General features: G+C 50.0%; 1 protein-coding gene across 1 annotated transcript in view; it reads right to left on the bottom strand.

The window, feature by feature from the left end:
- Positions 1 to 13,335, bottom strand: part of LOC141164394 (ankyrin repeat and KH domain-containing protein 1-like) — a 200,983-nt gene extending 187,648 nt beyond the window's left edge. The window contains exon 1 of the mRNA XM_073649568.1: positions 12,915 to 13,335. Coding sequence (XP_073505669.1) covers positions 12,915 to 13,151 — 237 coding nt within the window. The 5' untranslated portion in view covers positions 13,152 to 13,335. The remainder of the gene's footprint in view (positions 1 to 12,914) is intronic.
- Positions 13,336 to 14,574: the final 1,239 nt, after the last annotated feature.

Below are 14,574 nucleotides of genomic sequence, written 5' to 3'. Positions count from 1 at the left end.
GCTCCAATTACACCTCTGGCTCCTCTGTTTTCATTCTTATCCCTGGGCTCCAGCACCGCCAGTTGGCGCTCGGAAGTGCCGTCTGCACAGTCAACACTTGCTACCATGTTATTGGGGTTCAGTAACGTCAGCTGTTCCCCTGCTGTGTTCACGGCAATTTCTCCTGCTCTGTCCATATTCACTGTGCTACTTATTTAAAACTTGCTCCAATTACACCTCTGGCTCCTCCGTTTTTAGTATTTACCCTGGGCTCCAACACCGCCAGTTGGCGCTCGGAAGTGCCGTCTGCACAGTCAACGCTTGCTCCAGTGTTATTGGGATTCAGTAACGTCAGCTGATCCCCAGCTGTGTGTCCGGCAAATTCTCCTGCTTTGTCCACATCCACTGTAGTACGGATTTAAAACCTCCTCCAAATACACCTCTGGCTCTTCTGTTTTTAGTATTTACCCTGGGCTCCAGCACCGCCAGCTGGTTCTCGGCAGTTCCATTGGCTCTTGTACCTTCTGCTACCCATCCGGGTTCCAGTACCGTCAGCTGGTTCTCGGCAGTGTCTTTGGCACGGGTACTCCCTCCTGCCCAGCCTGGTTCCAGCACGCCAGCTGTTTCCGGGTAGTGTCAACGTCACTTTGCCTCCAATGCGTTGTCCTGTCGTGTTGCGGTCGGGTTAGCCGACTCTATGGTGCCTGCAGTTTAGGTGACTCCTATGTGGGCTGCGGGATCTGGCAATGAAGGCTGGTTCCATAGTGCCAATAGGACAAGCACCCTCTGTAGGACTGTGGGTTTTGGTAACTGCGGCCGGCTCGCGGCCTTGAACTTTTTTTTTACATGGGTACCTTCTGCTACCCATCCGGGTTCCAGTACCGTCAGCTGGTTCTCGGCAGTGCCTTTGGATTAGGTGCCTCCTTCTCGGTATCCAAGTTCCACCAACGTCTGCTGGTCCTTGGTAGTGCTTTCTGGCACAGGTACCTCCTGCTTAGTAACCGAGTTCCAGTAACATCAGCTGGTCCTCGGTAGTTCCATTGGCTCTTGTACCTTCTGCTACCCATCCGGGTTCCAGTACCGTCAGCTGGTCCTCGGTAGTTCCATTTGCTCTTGTATCTTCTGCTACCCATCCGGGTTCCAGTACCGTCAGCTGGTTCTCGGCAGTGTCTTTGGCACGGGTACTCCCTCCTGCCCAGCCTGGTTCCAGCACGCCAGCTGTTTCCGGGTAGTGTCAACGTCACTTTGCCTCCAATGCGTTGTCCTGTCGTGTTGCGGTCGGGTTAGCCGACTCTATGGTGCCTGCAGTTTAGGTGACTCCTATGTGGGCTGCGGGATCTGGCAATGAAGGCTGGTTCCATAGTGCCAATAGGACAAGCACCCTCTGTAGGACTGTGGGTTTTGGTAACTGCGGCCGGCTCGCGGCCTTGAACTTTTTTTTTACATGGGTACCTTCTGCTACCCATCCGGGTTCCAGTACCGTCAGCTGGTTCTCGGCAGTGCCTTTGGATTAGGTGCCTCCTTCTCGGTATCCAAGTTCCACCAACGTCTGCTGGTCCTTGGTAGTGCTTTCTGGCACAGGTACCTCCTGCTTAGTAACCGAGTTCCAGTAACATCAGCTGGTCCTCGGTAGTTCCATTGGCTCTTGTACCTTCTGCTACCCATCCGGGTTCCAGTACCGTCAGCTGGTCCTCGGTAGTTCCATTTGCTCTTGTATCTTCTGCTACCCATCCGGGTTCCAGTACCGTCAGCTGGTTCTCGGCAGTGTCTTTGGCACGGGTACTCCCTCCTGCCCAGCCTGGTTCCAGCACGCCAGCTGTTTCCGGGTAGTGTCAACGTCACTTTGCCTCCAATGCGTTGTCCTGTCGTGTTGCGGTCGGGTTAGCCGACTCTATGGTGCCTGCAGTTTAGGTGACTCCTATGTGGGCTGCGGGATCTGGCAATGAAGGCTGGTTCCATAGTGCCAATAGGACAAGCACCCTCTGTAGGACTGTGGGTTTTGGTAACTGCGGCCGGCTCGCGGCCTTGAACTTTTTTTTTACATGGGTACCTTCTGCTACCCATCCGGGTTCCAGTACCGTCAGCTGGTTCTCGGCAGTGCCTTTGGATTAGGTGCCTCCTTCTCGGTATCCAAGTTCCACCAACGTCTGCTGGTCCTTGGTAGTGCTTTCTGGCACAGGTACCTCCTGCTTAGTAACCGAGTTCCAGTAACATCAGCTGGTCCTCGGTAGTTCCATTGGCTCTTGTACCTTCTGCTACCCATCCGGGTTCCAGTACCGTCAGCTGGTCCTCGGTAGTTCCATTTGCTCTTGTATCTTCTGCTACCCATCCGGGTTCCAGTACCGTCAGCTGGTCCTCGGTAGTTCCATTTGCTCTTGTATCTTCTGCTACCCATCCGGGTTCCAGTACCGTCAGCTGGTTCTCGGCAGTGCCTTTGGATTAGGTGCCTCCTTCTCGGTATCCAAGTTCCACCAACGTCTGCTGGTCCTTGGTAGTGCTTTCTGGCACAGGTACCTCCTGCTTAGTAACCGAGTTCCAGTAACATCAGCTGGTCCTCGGTAGTTCCATTGGCTCTTGTACCTTCTGCTACCCATCCGGGTTCCAGTACCGTCAGCTGGTCCTCGGTAGTTCCATTTGCTCTTGTATCTTCTGCTACCCATCCGGGTTCCAGTACCGTCAGCTGGTTCTCGGCAGTGCCTTTGGATTAGGTGCCTCCTTCTCGGTATCCAAGTTCCACCAACGTCTGCTGGTCCTTGGTAGTGCTTTCTGGCACAGGTACCTCCTGCTTAGTAACCGAGTTCCAGTAACATCAGCTGGTCCTCGGTAGTTCCATTGGCTCTTGTACCTTCTGCTACCCATCCGGGTTCCAGTACCGTCAGCTGGTCCTCGGTAGTTCCATTTGCTCTTGTATCTTCTGCTACCCATCCGGGTTCCAGTACCGTCAGCTGGTTCTCGGCAGTGTCTTTGGCACGGGTACTCCCTCCTGCCCAGCCTGGTTCCAGCACGCCAGCTGTTTCCGGGTAGTGTCAACGTCACTTTGCCTCCAATGCGTTGTCCTGTCGTGTTGCGGTCGGGTTAGCCGACTCTATGGTGCCTGCAGTTTAGGTGACTCCTATGTGGGCTGCGGGATCTGGCAATGAAGGCTGGTTCCATAGTGCCAATAGGACAAGCACCCTCTGTAGGACTGTGGGTTTTGGTAACTGCGGCCGGCTCGCGGCCTTGAACTTTTTTTTTACATGGGTACCTTCTGCTACCCATCCGGGTTCCAGTACCGTCAGCTGGTTCTCGGCAGTGCCTTTGGATTAGGTGCCTCCTTCTCGGTATCCAAGTTCCACCAACGTCTGCTGGTCCTTGGTAGTGCTTTCTGGCACAGGTACCTCCTGCTTAGTAACCGAGTTCCAGTAACATCAGCTGGTCCTCGGTAGTTCCATTGGCTCTTGTACCTTCTGCTACCCATCCGGGTTCCAGTAACATCAGCTGGTCCTCGGTAGTTCCATTGGCTCTTGTACCTTCTGCTACCCATCCGGGTTCCAGTACCGTCAGCTGGTTCTCGGCAGTGCCTTTGGATTAGGTGCCTCCTTCTCGGTATCCAAGTTCCACCAACGTCTGCTGGTCCTTGGTAGTGCTTTCTGGCACAGGTACCTCCTGCTTAGTAACCGAGTTCCAGTAACATCAGCTGGTCCTCGGTAGTTCCATTGGCTCTTGTACCTTCTGCTATCCATCCGGGTTCCAGTACCGTCAGCTGGTCCTCGGTAGTTCCTCAGCTTTCTTGTACCTTCTGCTACATTTCCAAGTTCAAGCTTTTTGAAATGGTTCTTGGTAATCACTCTGGATCTCCCTGACGAGGACCCTGAAGACGAGGACCCTGAAGACCAACCCTAAGAAGACGAGGACCCCGAAGACAATGACCCTGAAGACGAGGACCCTGAAGACCACCCCGAAGAAGACGAGGACCCTGAAGACCACCCCGAAGAAGACGAGGACCCTGAAGACCACCCCGAAGAAGACGAGGACCCCGAAGACGAGGACCCCCGAAGACGACGACCCTGAAGACCACCCCGAAGAAGACCAAGAAGATGACCCTGAAGAAGTTGACCAAGAAGACAAAGAAGAGAAGACAAGCACCAAGATACAGAAAAACAAGAGACAGAAAACCAAGAAGCAGAAATACAAGAAGCTGCAGAACAAAAAGCGGAAGAACATTAAGCATAAGACTAAAAATCAGAGCAAAAGATAATATCTAAATTATAAGCAGAAGATGACTAAGCAGTGTATGGGGGTGAGTCCGTTCCTCCTCGTGGTGCCCCTGGAAAAGACCTGCTGCTGCAGGCCAAACTGAACGCGGACAAATCCTGTTGTAAATCTTTTGTGACGGGCAGAACGAAAGGTGTAATGTCCAACCTTTTATAGATAACTACAGGAATGCCTGTCACAAATAAGAATATGATGAAGAAGAAGAATATGAAGAAGATGAAGAAGTAGAATATGAAGAATGTAAAAAAAAGAATAATACGAAGAAGGTGAAGAAGAAGAAGGTGAAGAAGAAGTGGATGAAAAAGATGCTGAGGATGATGAAGGAGAAAGTGTGGGAGAAGTAAAAAAGAAGGTGAAGAGCATGGAAGTAGTGAAACATAAATATCTGACAAAATATAAAAATACTTAACATAGTTAATATTTCCGTAACTCAGAACATAATAAAAAAATATTAATTCCTGCTATTCCATTTGACTGGGCTAAACCTCTATGCCTTTATTGTCTCCCCCACCTCCCCCAATACATTCTACATTATTCTTAGTTGTTTTCCTTCATGTAGAAATAACCTACAAGGAAAGAAAGGGTTTATTTTAATTCCGATATTTATGTCCCATTGACTTGCATTGGTTTCCGGTATCGGAATCGGCGATATCCGATACTTTTTCGGTATCGGTCCGATCCAATCCGATCCGATATCGGAAGGTATCGCTCAACACTAGTTACGAGGAAACAATCTCAATCAGTGGGATCCTTTGAAGTGTTCCAGAGTTATTACTTAAAAGTGACAGTGGTCAAAACTGAAAGAAATTGGCCTGGTCATGAAGGTGAAAACAGGCTTCGGGGTGAAACCACATCAATTTTATTCTCATGGGTCAGTATTATATGTGAAAAATCTTCAAAAAAGGATAACAGTCTCCTCAATGACTGTGGCTATTAGAGAATCAATTTTTGGGATTGTGTCCCAGACCTTAGTGTCTTTAAGGCTATGTGCCCACGATGCAGAAATGCTCCGGATTCTTCCTGAGCGTTTCTGCATCTCCCTGGCTGAAAAAACGCATGCGGATTGTACATGCATTCTTCCTGCCAGGTACATGCGGATGTGAAGCGTTCTTCACTTGCATTTCCACATGCGGGTGTCAAGCACTTTCCAAACGATTTTAGCATCACTTGGAAAAGTGCTTGACAACTTGGTCACACTATATAAATCCATGCAAACAGCATGGATTTATATAGTGTGACCCAAGAGAATGTCAAAAAATAAATCTATACTTACCTTCCGATGGCCCCCGGTGTCTTGCTTCACCGTCCTGGCTGCCGGCAGATCGCGTTACACTTAAGGACCTGACGACGTCAGCGTCGCGTGACTCGTCACATGACTATGACATCAGCGCAGGTTCTTCAGTCCATCGCGAACTGCCGACAAGTGAAGAGAAGGAAAGCGGGGGCCGTCAGAAGGCAAGTATATATTTATTTTTTTTTATTTTTATTAATTTTTTTTTACAGTTTTCTATGGTACCCAGGTCCGGAGGAGATTCTCCTCTTCTCTAGACCTGGGTACCATCCGCACATTGGAACGCATGGAAAGCGCATCTACATATACAGTGATGCTTAATCCATGCGGTCTAATGCAAGTCAATGGCGGCAAAAACGCAGCACTTCTGCAAAATAATTGGTAGTGCTGCGTTTTTTTCCGCAATGATAATCCACAGCATGTGCACAGCACATGCGGATTACCATTGGGGGGACATGGCAGGCCTTCTACCATGTGTTTTTTAAGCGTTTCTGCAACGTTTTTGCCGCGGCGGAAACGCTTAAAAAACGCATTGTGGGCACACAGCCTAAATCTCTTTTTTAGTCCATCTTGCCTGAGGGAATCCAGCGGCCCAATAACTTTGCACACCGTGATAAAGGGTGTTGTATCCTTATGCTGCACCCTCTCTCATTACACAAATACACATCACCTGATCTGCTTGATCCAGTAAGCATTCAGGTTTATACAGCTTGGTGTTGGAAAATCTGCATAAAAATTTTCTGGTCCAAATACTCACATGTCTAATAATTCACCTGACCCACGGCTGCAGCCGGCTCGGACATCCACTGAGGTCATGTCAAGTTCTGGCTGCAGCTGGGCGTGACCCAGTGACGCCCCCCCCCCCCCTCCGATTGATGGGCTGTGGGCAGGGTTCCACCGCATGTCATAGCCTAGCATTCACTGCATTCAGTGGGAAAGCGCACGGTGGATGCTGGGCTGTGAAACCCTGCCCACAGCCTATCAATAAGGAGGGTATGGCGGGGGAGCAAGTCACCGGGTCACGCCAGGCTGCAGCCGGAACTTGACGTGACCTCAACGGATGTCAGAGGCGGCCGCAGCCGGGGGTCACGTGATGCCTGTGAGTGGTCAGCGATAGCGCCGCTCACAGGCAAAAATCACAAGGCATTTACAAAAAAAAACTTATTTCCACCTTTTAAATCAACAGGGGCATTTTCTGCAGTAGTGGACAACCTCTAACACAGTTTTGACAATACCTGATGCTGACACTGGAATCAGTTTGGGTGCTTTTACATAGAATTTTTCCACACATTCCTTGGAAGCCCCCCTTCCACCGCAAAACGTGATTCAGGAGTATGCACCAAGGGGGCCATAGACTATAATGGAGCCAACAGAGTGAAAGTGCGCTCTGTCGTGTATAATTTTCGGCCATATAGGCCTACTGGAGGCAGAAACTCCGACGTAGTAGGGGGGGGGGTGGTTGGATGCAAGCCCCAACGAGACCAAGGAACGAGTGACAAAACGCTATGTGTAAGCACCCTTAAAGAAAAACTGATGCCAGGATCTAGATTCTCCAACATTCCCTCACATAGCTATTACTTTCATGTAGCCTGGTCCCATCAGTCGTCACTCTGGCAGCCCAGCTACCTCTGCTTGGATGTGGCGTTTCTAGTCACATTCCAATTGTGCTCCCATGGCATGGAGACCGGTACTTCCACCCGGACTCCTTCCTCTATAGACAAATGCTCTGCACCAGAACTGAACGGTGGACACTGTGCACCACAGTTATACAGTTCAGATCAAGCGACTCAGCTAATGCCAGTAGGAAGATCCAGTGAATACAGGCCCAGGGTGAAGGAGCATAGTGGAACAGCCCCAGAACCAGAAAAGCTTTGGCACAAGCACATGGACCTCCTAATGTAAGAGATATCGTCCAATTAGCATCTAGGGAATCTATTACTAGAGAGGAGCTAGCCAAGTCCCAGAGAAGACAGAGGGAGGCAGAAGCCCTCAACCCTAGTCAGGCCTTGAACTATTTAATCAAATATGGAAAATAAATTATAAAAGTATGCATTTAACTTTTAAAAACCCCAAGTGTGACCTCTTATGCATCTGTCTTCTATAGAGACAGGAAAAACACTGGAGGGTGGAGGAGGGAGGGGCCTTTTAACCTGCCTGTGTTCCTGTCCCTACAGAGTCAGGGATAGTCATCATCCTATTGAGATGTCAGGAGAGTTAGTATACCACTGATACAATGACAAACAATTAAAGAGGCAGTTCTGTACTAACATATTGATGAAAAATGCATAGATCGTTGGGGATCCAACATCAATCTGCTGATATCTGCCCTGGAAACCCCCAGATGTAAGTAACTAAAGGCAAGGAACACCAGAGCTCCATACTCTAATGGTCACTGATGAGTACTTCATTTTGTCTCCAAGTACATTTCTCCACACATTGCTTTCATCCAGTTGCTGCTGATGCAGATATCAGCTGGTCAGTGTGGTGTCCGAATGATCTCACACTGAACACGTAGCCTATGGATAGGTCAACAATCAGCGAGATCCCTGATAATTCCTTTAAAATGCTCAAGACATTTACAAGATTCAAATCCTTCTTCAGATTCAATGGTAACCATCAGACGGGACTTCAAATAAGAGGCAATAACACTACACAGCAGATATCACCGGAGCAAGCATTCACAATTGGTTTAGTCACAGTTCACCTGCTCCCCCTCCCTTCACAATGAACTTTTCCCTAACCAGAGCATGCTAATGCCCAGTATATTTTCCTTGGAAAAAAACACGAGACATTTCAGAGAAAATGTATATTAGAGATATGATTGGGAACAAAGCCAGTTCCGCTCTTCACTGCGCCTCTCCATGTGATTGACAGGTGTCTCACAAGAGGGAAAGATCTCTCAATCACCTCTAGCAGCACTGGGAAGAGCCAGCAGAAAGGGCAGCCAAACTAGCCTTGGCTTGATTTTATATATATATATTGAAATATACATGCAATTTTGCAGCCAGGTCCTAATTCGTCATGGTTTTGGACACCATAAATGAGATGACAGGTTCCCTTTAAAGTGTCAGAATCAGAGAAAAACATACTTTTGAAGCTGCAAGTGACAGAGTCATGTTGTTGATAGTCAGAAAGACAGGTCCCTGGAAGCTTCTTCCCACACTCTTGCCTATAGTGACCAGGGCTGTGGAGTCGGTAAGCCAAACCTCCGACTCCCTCATACGCGGCTCATGTGTAAGTGATGAATTTACTGTAGCACAGATTCATCTCAGCTAAAAGTCTAGACCCTTAGATCAGGAATAGGACATTTCATAACCTTCCCAAATTGTTATGAAAAAATATTCCCCACAAACTGCATTGAAATATTGTACCCAATTTATTAGATATTTTAGGAGTCGGTCCATTTTATACTGACTCCACAGCCCTGAATTAGTGACGGGTCTCTCCCTGCATGTATATATAGGGAGAGACCTGTCACTACCGGGGAAGTGGCTGGGAAAAGCTGCTGGGGACACCTGTCCAACTAGCGACCAGGTCAGCTTTTATAGCATGTTTTTTTTCCTCTGAAACGTCGCAACGTTTCACAGTCAAATATACAGCCAGAATCTGATACATGCTGCCCATGGATCAACCTCCATGCGAGGGTATGTGCACATGGTGCGGATTTGCTGTGGTTTTGACGCTGTGTTTTTATGCAGCATAAAAACTGCAGCGGCCAAATGTTACAGCATAGTGGATAGGATCCCATGCCCACTATGCGTTTTTTGTGCACCTGCGGATGACCCGCCGAAACTGACTTGAGGCGCGTTTTTCTCTTGCGGAAACACATGCGGATTTTCCCATAGACTTGTATTAGATGATGAAAATCCGCATGTGTGTTTCAATAGCTTTTCCGCAGCGGAAACGCACACAAAAACGCTACATGATGATCAATAAAGTTTGTTTGAAAAAAACCTAATTCTCTGAAACTGAAAATTTCAACATGAAGAAATGAAAAACGCATGCGGCAAAACCGCATGTAAAAACCGCAAGTAAATGGTGCAGAAATACTGCAGGGTCAAAACCACAACAAATCCGGACCGTGTGCACATACCGTAACAGCTGACAGGTTCCCTCTAAAGCACAGTTGTAATATAAATTCCAAAAGGTACAAAGCTGTGTACCTCACTGGAGCACCTAGGCCCCGGCTTAGAAAGGATCTTCAAGGGTGCAGTCGGCTCCTGCCAATATGGGCTGAAGGACAGCATTCATAGAAGTATTGCCATTTAAAAGCATGACCATATTTGGCAAAACCAAGAACAAAACATATGCAAATACACATCAAGTCATATGTTTTTCTGCCGCAGGTTGGTATATGGTTAACCAGAACTGCTGGTAGGAACATCACCCAGTGTATCAATGCAAATGGGCTCAGAGATTACAAATGGACTATAGCAACAGCAGACAATCCTAACACAATACCCACTTATCAGGGTTTAACTGTCCCAAATGGGTTAAAGGGGTTATCCCAACTGAAGAGCAGGGCTCAGACATGTCCCACTGGAATACAGCAGTGGCCTCCATTCTAAATGTAAGATTTCAGAGTCCTGTTCTTAGACTAGTTGGGGACCCAGCAGGGAGGACCCCCAGTAATTAGCATATCATTTCATATACATACCTAAAGGCCCCGTCACACTTAGCGACGCTACAGCGATCCCGACAACGATACGACCTGTCAGGGATCGGTGCTGCGTCGCTATGTGGTCGCTGGTGAGATGTCAAACAGTCAGATCTTCCCAACAACGATGCGGCGACCCGTAACGATCTGTATAACGATGCACGCCTATGTGTTTTTGTGTCCGAGTTGTCAACAAGGTCGTTGGTAAGGTGTCAAACACACTGATGCATGCTACCCAGCGGGACCTCAACGATCAAAAAAAGGTCCAGACCATTCCGACACGACCAGCGATCTCACAGCAGGGGCCTGATCGCTGCTAAGTGTCAAACGTAGCGAGATCACTACTGAGGTCGCTGTTGCTGCTGAGTCACAAGTTCTGTGACGCGATCTAGTGTGACAGGGCCTTAATAAAGGTTTGTTCCAACTTGGCAACTTAAATTGGGAGTCCACTACTGCACAACCCATTCTTAAATGCCAAGGGCCCCAAAGATAAATAAAAGAAAAAACAGGCATCTCAGACCAATCCTGTCCCAGCCATGTTGCCACTGGGTTGCCCGACAGTCACATGACACTATGTCTTATGACCGCTGCAGCCTATCGGTCGCCACTGATGGCCTGCAGCCTTCACAGTTCCATCAGCCAGATAGAGCCGACACCAACATCGCTGGAATAGCGCCGATCCAGGGGAGAGTACTTTTTTTTTTCCTGGGGGACTTAGGAGCATGTGAATTACTGGACAACCCATTCTGAAATCGTAAAGGCCCCAGCGTAAAATCAAATAAAAAAATCTTGTACCTAACTTGATAAGACATGCGTCTCAACAATTCCAAGGTCAGCAGAACGACAATGAAGTGATGAGGGGGCATAACAGTGTACAGCGACTGAGTAGTGCCCACTCAGATGACTGGAATACAGCAGGATAGGGAAAATAGAATGTTCTATGACTTCAGCATTGCCCTGCCTTTACTTAGGGCATTTTGGCCGAAAGGATCCCTTTTGGATCACTTGTATTTGGGTGCAGTCTAATGACCCTAGTCACATTAACACTTGCGGAAACAGCTGACCATATGATGTATCTGGTAGCCTTTCTATCATGCCCCAACAGATAACATCAGTGGAGACAAGGATTGGGCATGTTGATTTAAAAAGTCTGATCCTTTGGTTCTACCAGCAGATAAGACACAAGTGGTGTGGGGCAGCGGCTGCAGCTTACCATATACATGAGAACATTGGGTCGACAGACAGCGTTCTCCCGACTCCTCCATACACGAGTGCTCGGCTCAGCCAAATGTTCATGTGTTTTCAAGAGGGGAGAGGAGAAGGCTTCAGCCAATCATGGCTGACCTGAAAACAAGAAGCGTGAGTGCTCGAGATCCAAACTTCTAGCTAACATGTATTGCGGGGGGGGGCTTTACTCCACCTTCACATGCAGACACCAATGGCCTCACTGCCTATGCCTGCATGCGACAGCTGAGATCTGTGATTGGCTGCTAGAACTGGTGGGGACCACCAGTTAGGTGATGCTGGAGGGGCTGCAGACTGATCAGATGAAGGTACGTGTATCAGGGGCCTTACTCCACCCTCATGTGCTGTACACCAATGGCCTCACTGCCTATGCCAGCATATAAGGCACGTGACAGCTGAGATCTGTGATTGGCTAGAAGAACCAGTGGGGATCACCAGGGCGGCGGTGCTGGAGGGGCAGCAGGCTGATCAGATGAGGGTACGTGTATCGGGGTCTTACTCCAATGGCTTCACTGCCTATACCGGCACGTGACAGCTGAGAGCTGTGATTGCCTACAAGAACCAGTGGGGATCACCAGGGTGGCGGCGCTGGAGGGGCAGAAGGCTGGTCAGATGAGGGTACGTGTATCGGGGGCCTCACTGCCTATGCTGGCATGTGACAGCTGAGATCTGTGATTGCCTACAAGAACCAATGGGGACCACCAGGGCGGCGGTGCTGGAGGGGCAGAAGGCTGGTTAGATGAGGGTACGTGTATCGGGGGCCTCACTGCCTATGCTGGCATGTGACAGCCGAGATCTGTGATTGGCTACAAGAAGCAGTGGGGATCACCAGGGCGGTGGTGCTGGAGGGGCCAGGCTGATCATATGAGGGTATGTGTATTGGGGGCCTCACTCCAATGGCCTCACTGCCTATGCCGGCACGTGACAGCTGAGAGCTGTGATTGCCTACAAGAACCAGTGGGGATCACCAGGGTGGCGGCGCTGGAGGGGCAGAAAGCTGGTCAGATGAGGGTATGTGTATCGGGGGCCTCACTGCCTATGCTGGCATGTGACAGCTGAGATCTGTGATTGCCTACAAGAACCAATGGGGACCACCAGGGCGGCGGTGCTGGAGGGGCAGCAGGCTGATCAGATGAGGGTACAGTTTATTTTTTAGAAAACCTGTGCAGAAGAATAGAAATGGTGAGTTAGTTTGGCAGGAGCTGGCAGAAGAGGTCGCGTCAAGGACTTCTGCGGCTTGGGATTTTAGGGTTTCCCCATCACCCTGGAGGAAGAGGCCGACAAGGAGAACCCTGGTGAGAGGGGGCTTCCTGTGCAGCCGAGTCCCAGCAGGGAGCAGCCCTCCAGCACTGCCACACTCAGGCCTAGGCACTGGGAGCCAGCCAGGTCCCAGCACAAGTCACACTGGGCTCCACCAGCACAGCTGCCAAAAATAGGAGTGCGAGGAGCAGGCCCAGAGGAAGCGGCAGGGCGAGCGGCGCCACTTACTTCAGAGACCTCGTCGTCGTCGCTGCCTGAGCCCACACCGGAGGACAGCACGGCCGCTGCCGCCAACTTAAAGTCCAGCGTGTCCCCTCCCGCGGGCAGGTCGGCGAGGAAATGCACCTTCTTTCCGGGCAGGAAAACTTCAGCCTCTATGCCAAGGGGCGAGAGCGGAGTCACCGAGTCTATCTCATGCTCGTAGCCGCCGGTGAGCATTCCCGTGCCGAGCTCCGCATTCTGCATGGCGCCGTGTCTGGAGGGGGCGCAGCGAGGGTCACTTTCCGGGGCCCGTTACACACAGCCCGACACGGAACACATTGGAAGTTCGCGAAAAAAAATCCTAAAACGTCTCCCCATGAACTTCTGCCACACTATCTTGCTGTTCTGTAAGCACCGCCCCTAGGCTGCAAAGTGCTCATTGATTGGTGGCGACCAGAGGCATCCAGCTTCTGATTGGCCGAGGAGCCTGTCACTCCTAATAAAGTCAGCCTCGCTTTCAGCTTGAGTTTACTGCCCTTACATCCCCTGGGGTACCGCCCCTCTTCCTGAAAGACATGCGGATAAGGTACGCCAATCACGTGACGTCAGAGCGCACGGCATTTCTGCAAGTCTTTCAGGTAACGCTTGCCCCGCCTAGGGGCGGGGCCGGATCCGCGGGACCTAGTCACGCAGGGCTGTGGAGGCAGTGCGCATGTGCGCGTCAGTCAGGAGGCTGGCTGTGCCCAGTGCTACCTGTGTTCCTCACAGCGCGCTGTCTCCGCTGACACTGTCTGCAGTGTGGGCGCCATGTGCCTGTCACTCACATTCTGAGTGCGGCCTTTGCCGTCACTCTGACCACAGCTATGTGGTACGTGTTGCCATGGGTTTTCTGGCCACTTATTAGCAGGTAAAACGCGTTAATTGTCGAAACCACGTAAAGACTGGAAAAGTGGTTTGTGGTAAAAGCCGCAGGTGTTAAGGACAAGTTCACACATCAGTTCCGGTGGATTCCGTTTTGCTGCATATACTGTTTTCTCGCCTGTTTTTATAGCTGACTGGGATGAAACCGTGAAAGTAACGTGTTTCCTGTTGTCACTTAGTAATGGATCAGGTAACGGTGTGTATCCCCCAGGAGCAGCGGCGGTGGTGCCCTCCAGTCATTGGGGCTGCTGGCGACGTACAGCGCTCCGCCATATCCAGCAGGCCCAGTGGGTGGTGCAGAGGCAGAGCACATGCATCTCCAGACAGGCCCAGCTCCCTGATCACTGCAGGTCCCTGTTTCAGACCTACTCTGTGGATAGGGGATATATTGGGATTTTGGGGGAAACCTGTCTGGCATCTCTGCAGGCAGCATGAATCGGAGCCTGGCTGCAGGATTCCAGCCAGGTCTATTATGCTCTGGTGTTTCTGAGAAAATATAGTTACAAGATCCGGCTTTTCCCAGCATTGCTCCAGGTGATTGACAGGTCTCTTCCTAGGTACACATGATGGGGACACCTGTCAGACTAGTCTGCTCTCCAGCTATGGTCCCCAGGAAAATCTTCAAAGTATATTTTCTCTGAAAGGCCATAGCATTTCGGAGAATAATGTGCGTAGCCGTAATGGTGCAGCCGGGATCCCATTTATGCTGCCTGTAGTTTGAGCATGAATTGCCTGAAAGGTGATGTGATTAGTGAGTGTAGCCGCA

Source organism: Phyllobates terribilis, unplaced genomic scaffold, assembly GCF_046119375.1.
Source record: "Phyllobates terribilis strain yellow unplaced genomic scaffold, ASM4611937v1 Scaffold_10__3_contigs__length_209671492, whole genome shotgun sequence".
Classification (NCBI taxonomy): domain Eukaryota; kingdom Metazoa; phylum Chordata; class Amphibia; order Anura; family Dendrobatidae; genus Phyllobates; species Phyllobates terribilis.
Note: the sequence above shows the minus strand (reverse complement) of the source record. Positions and strands in the feature narration are given on the sequence as shown.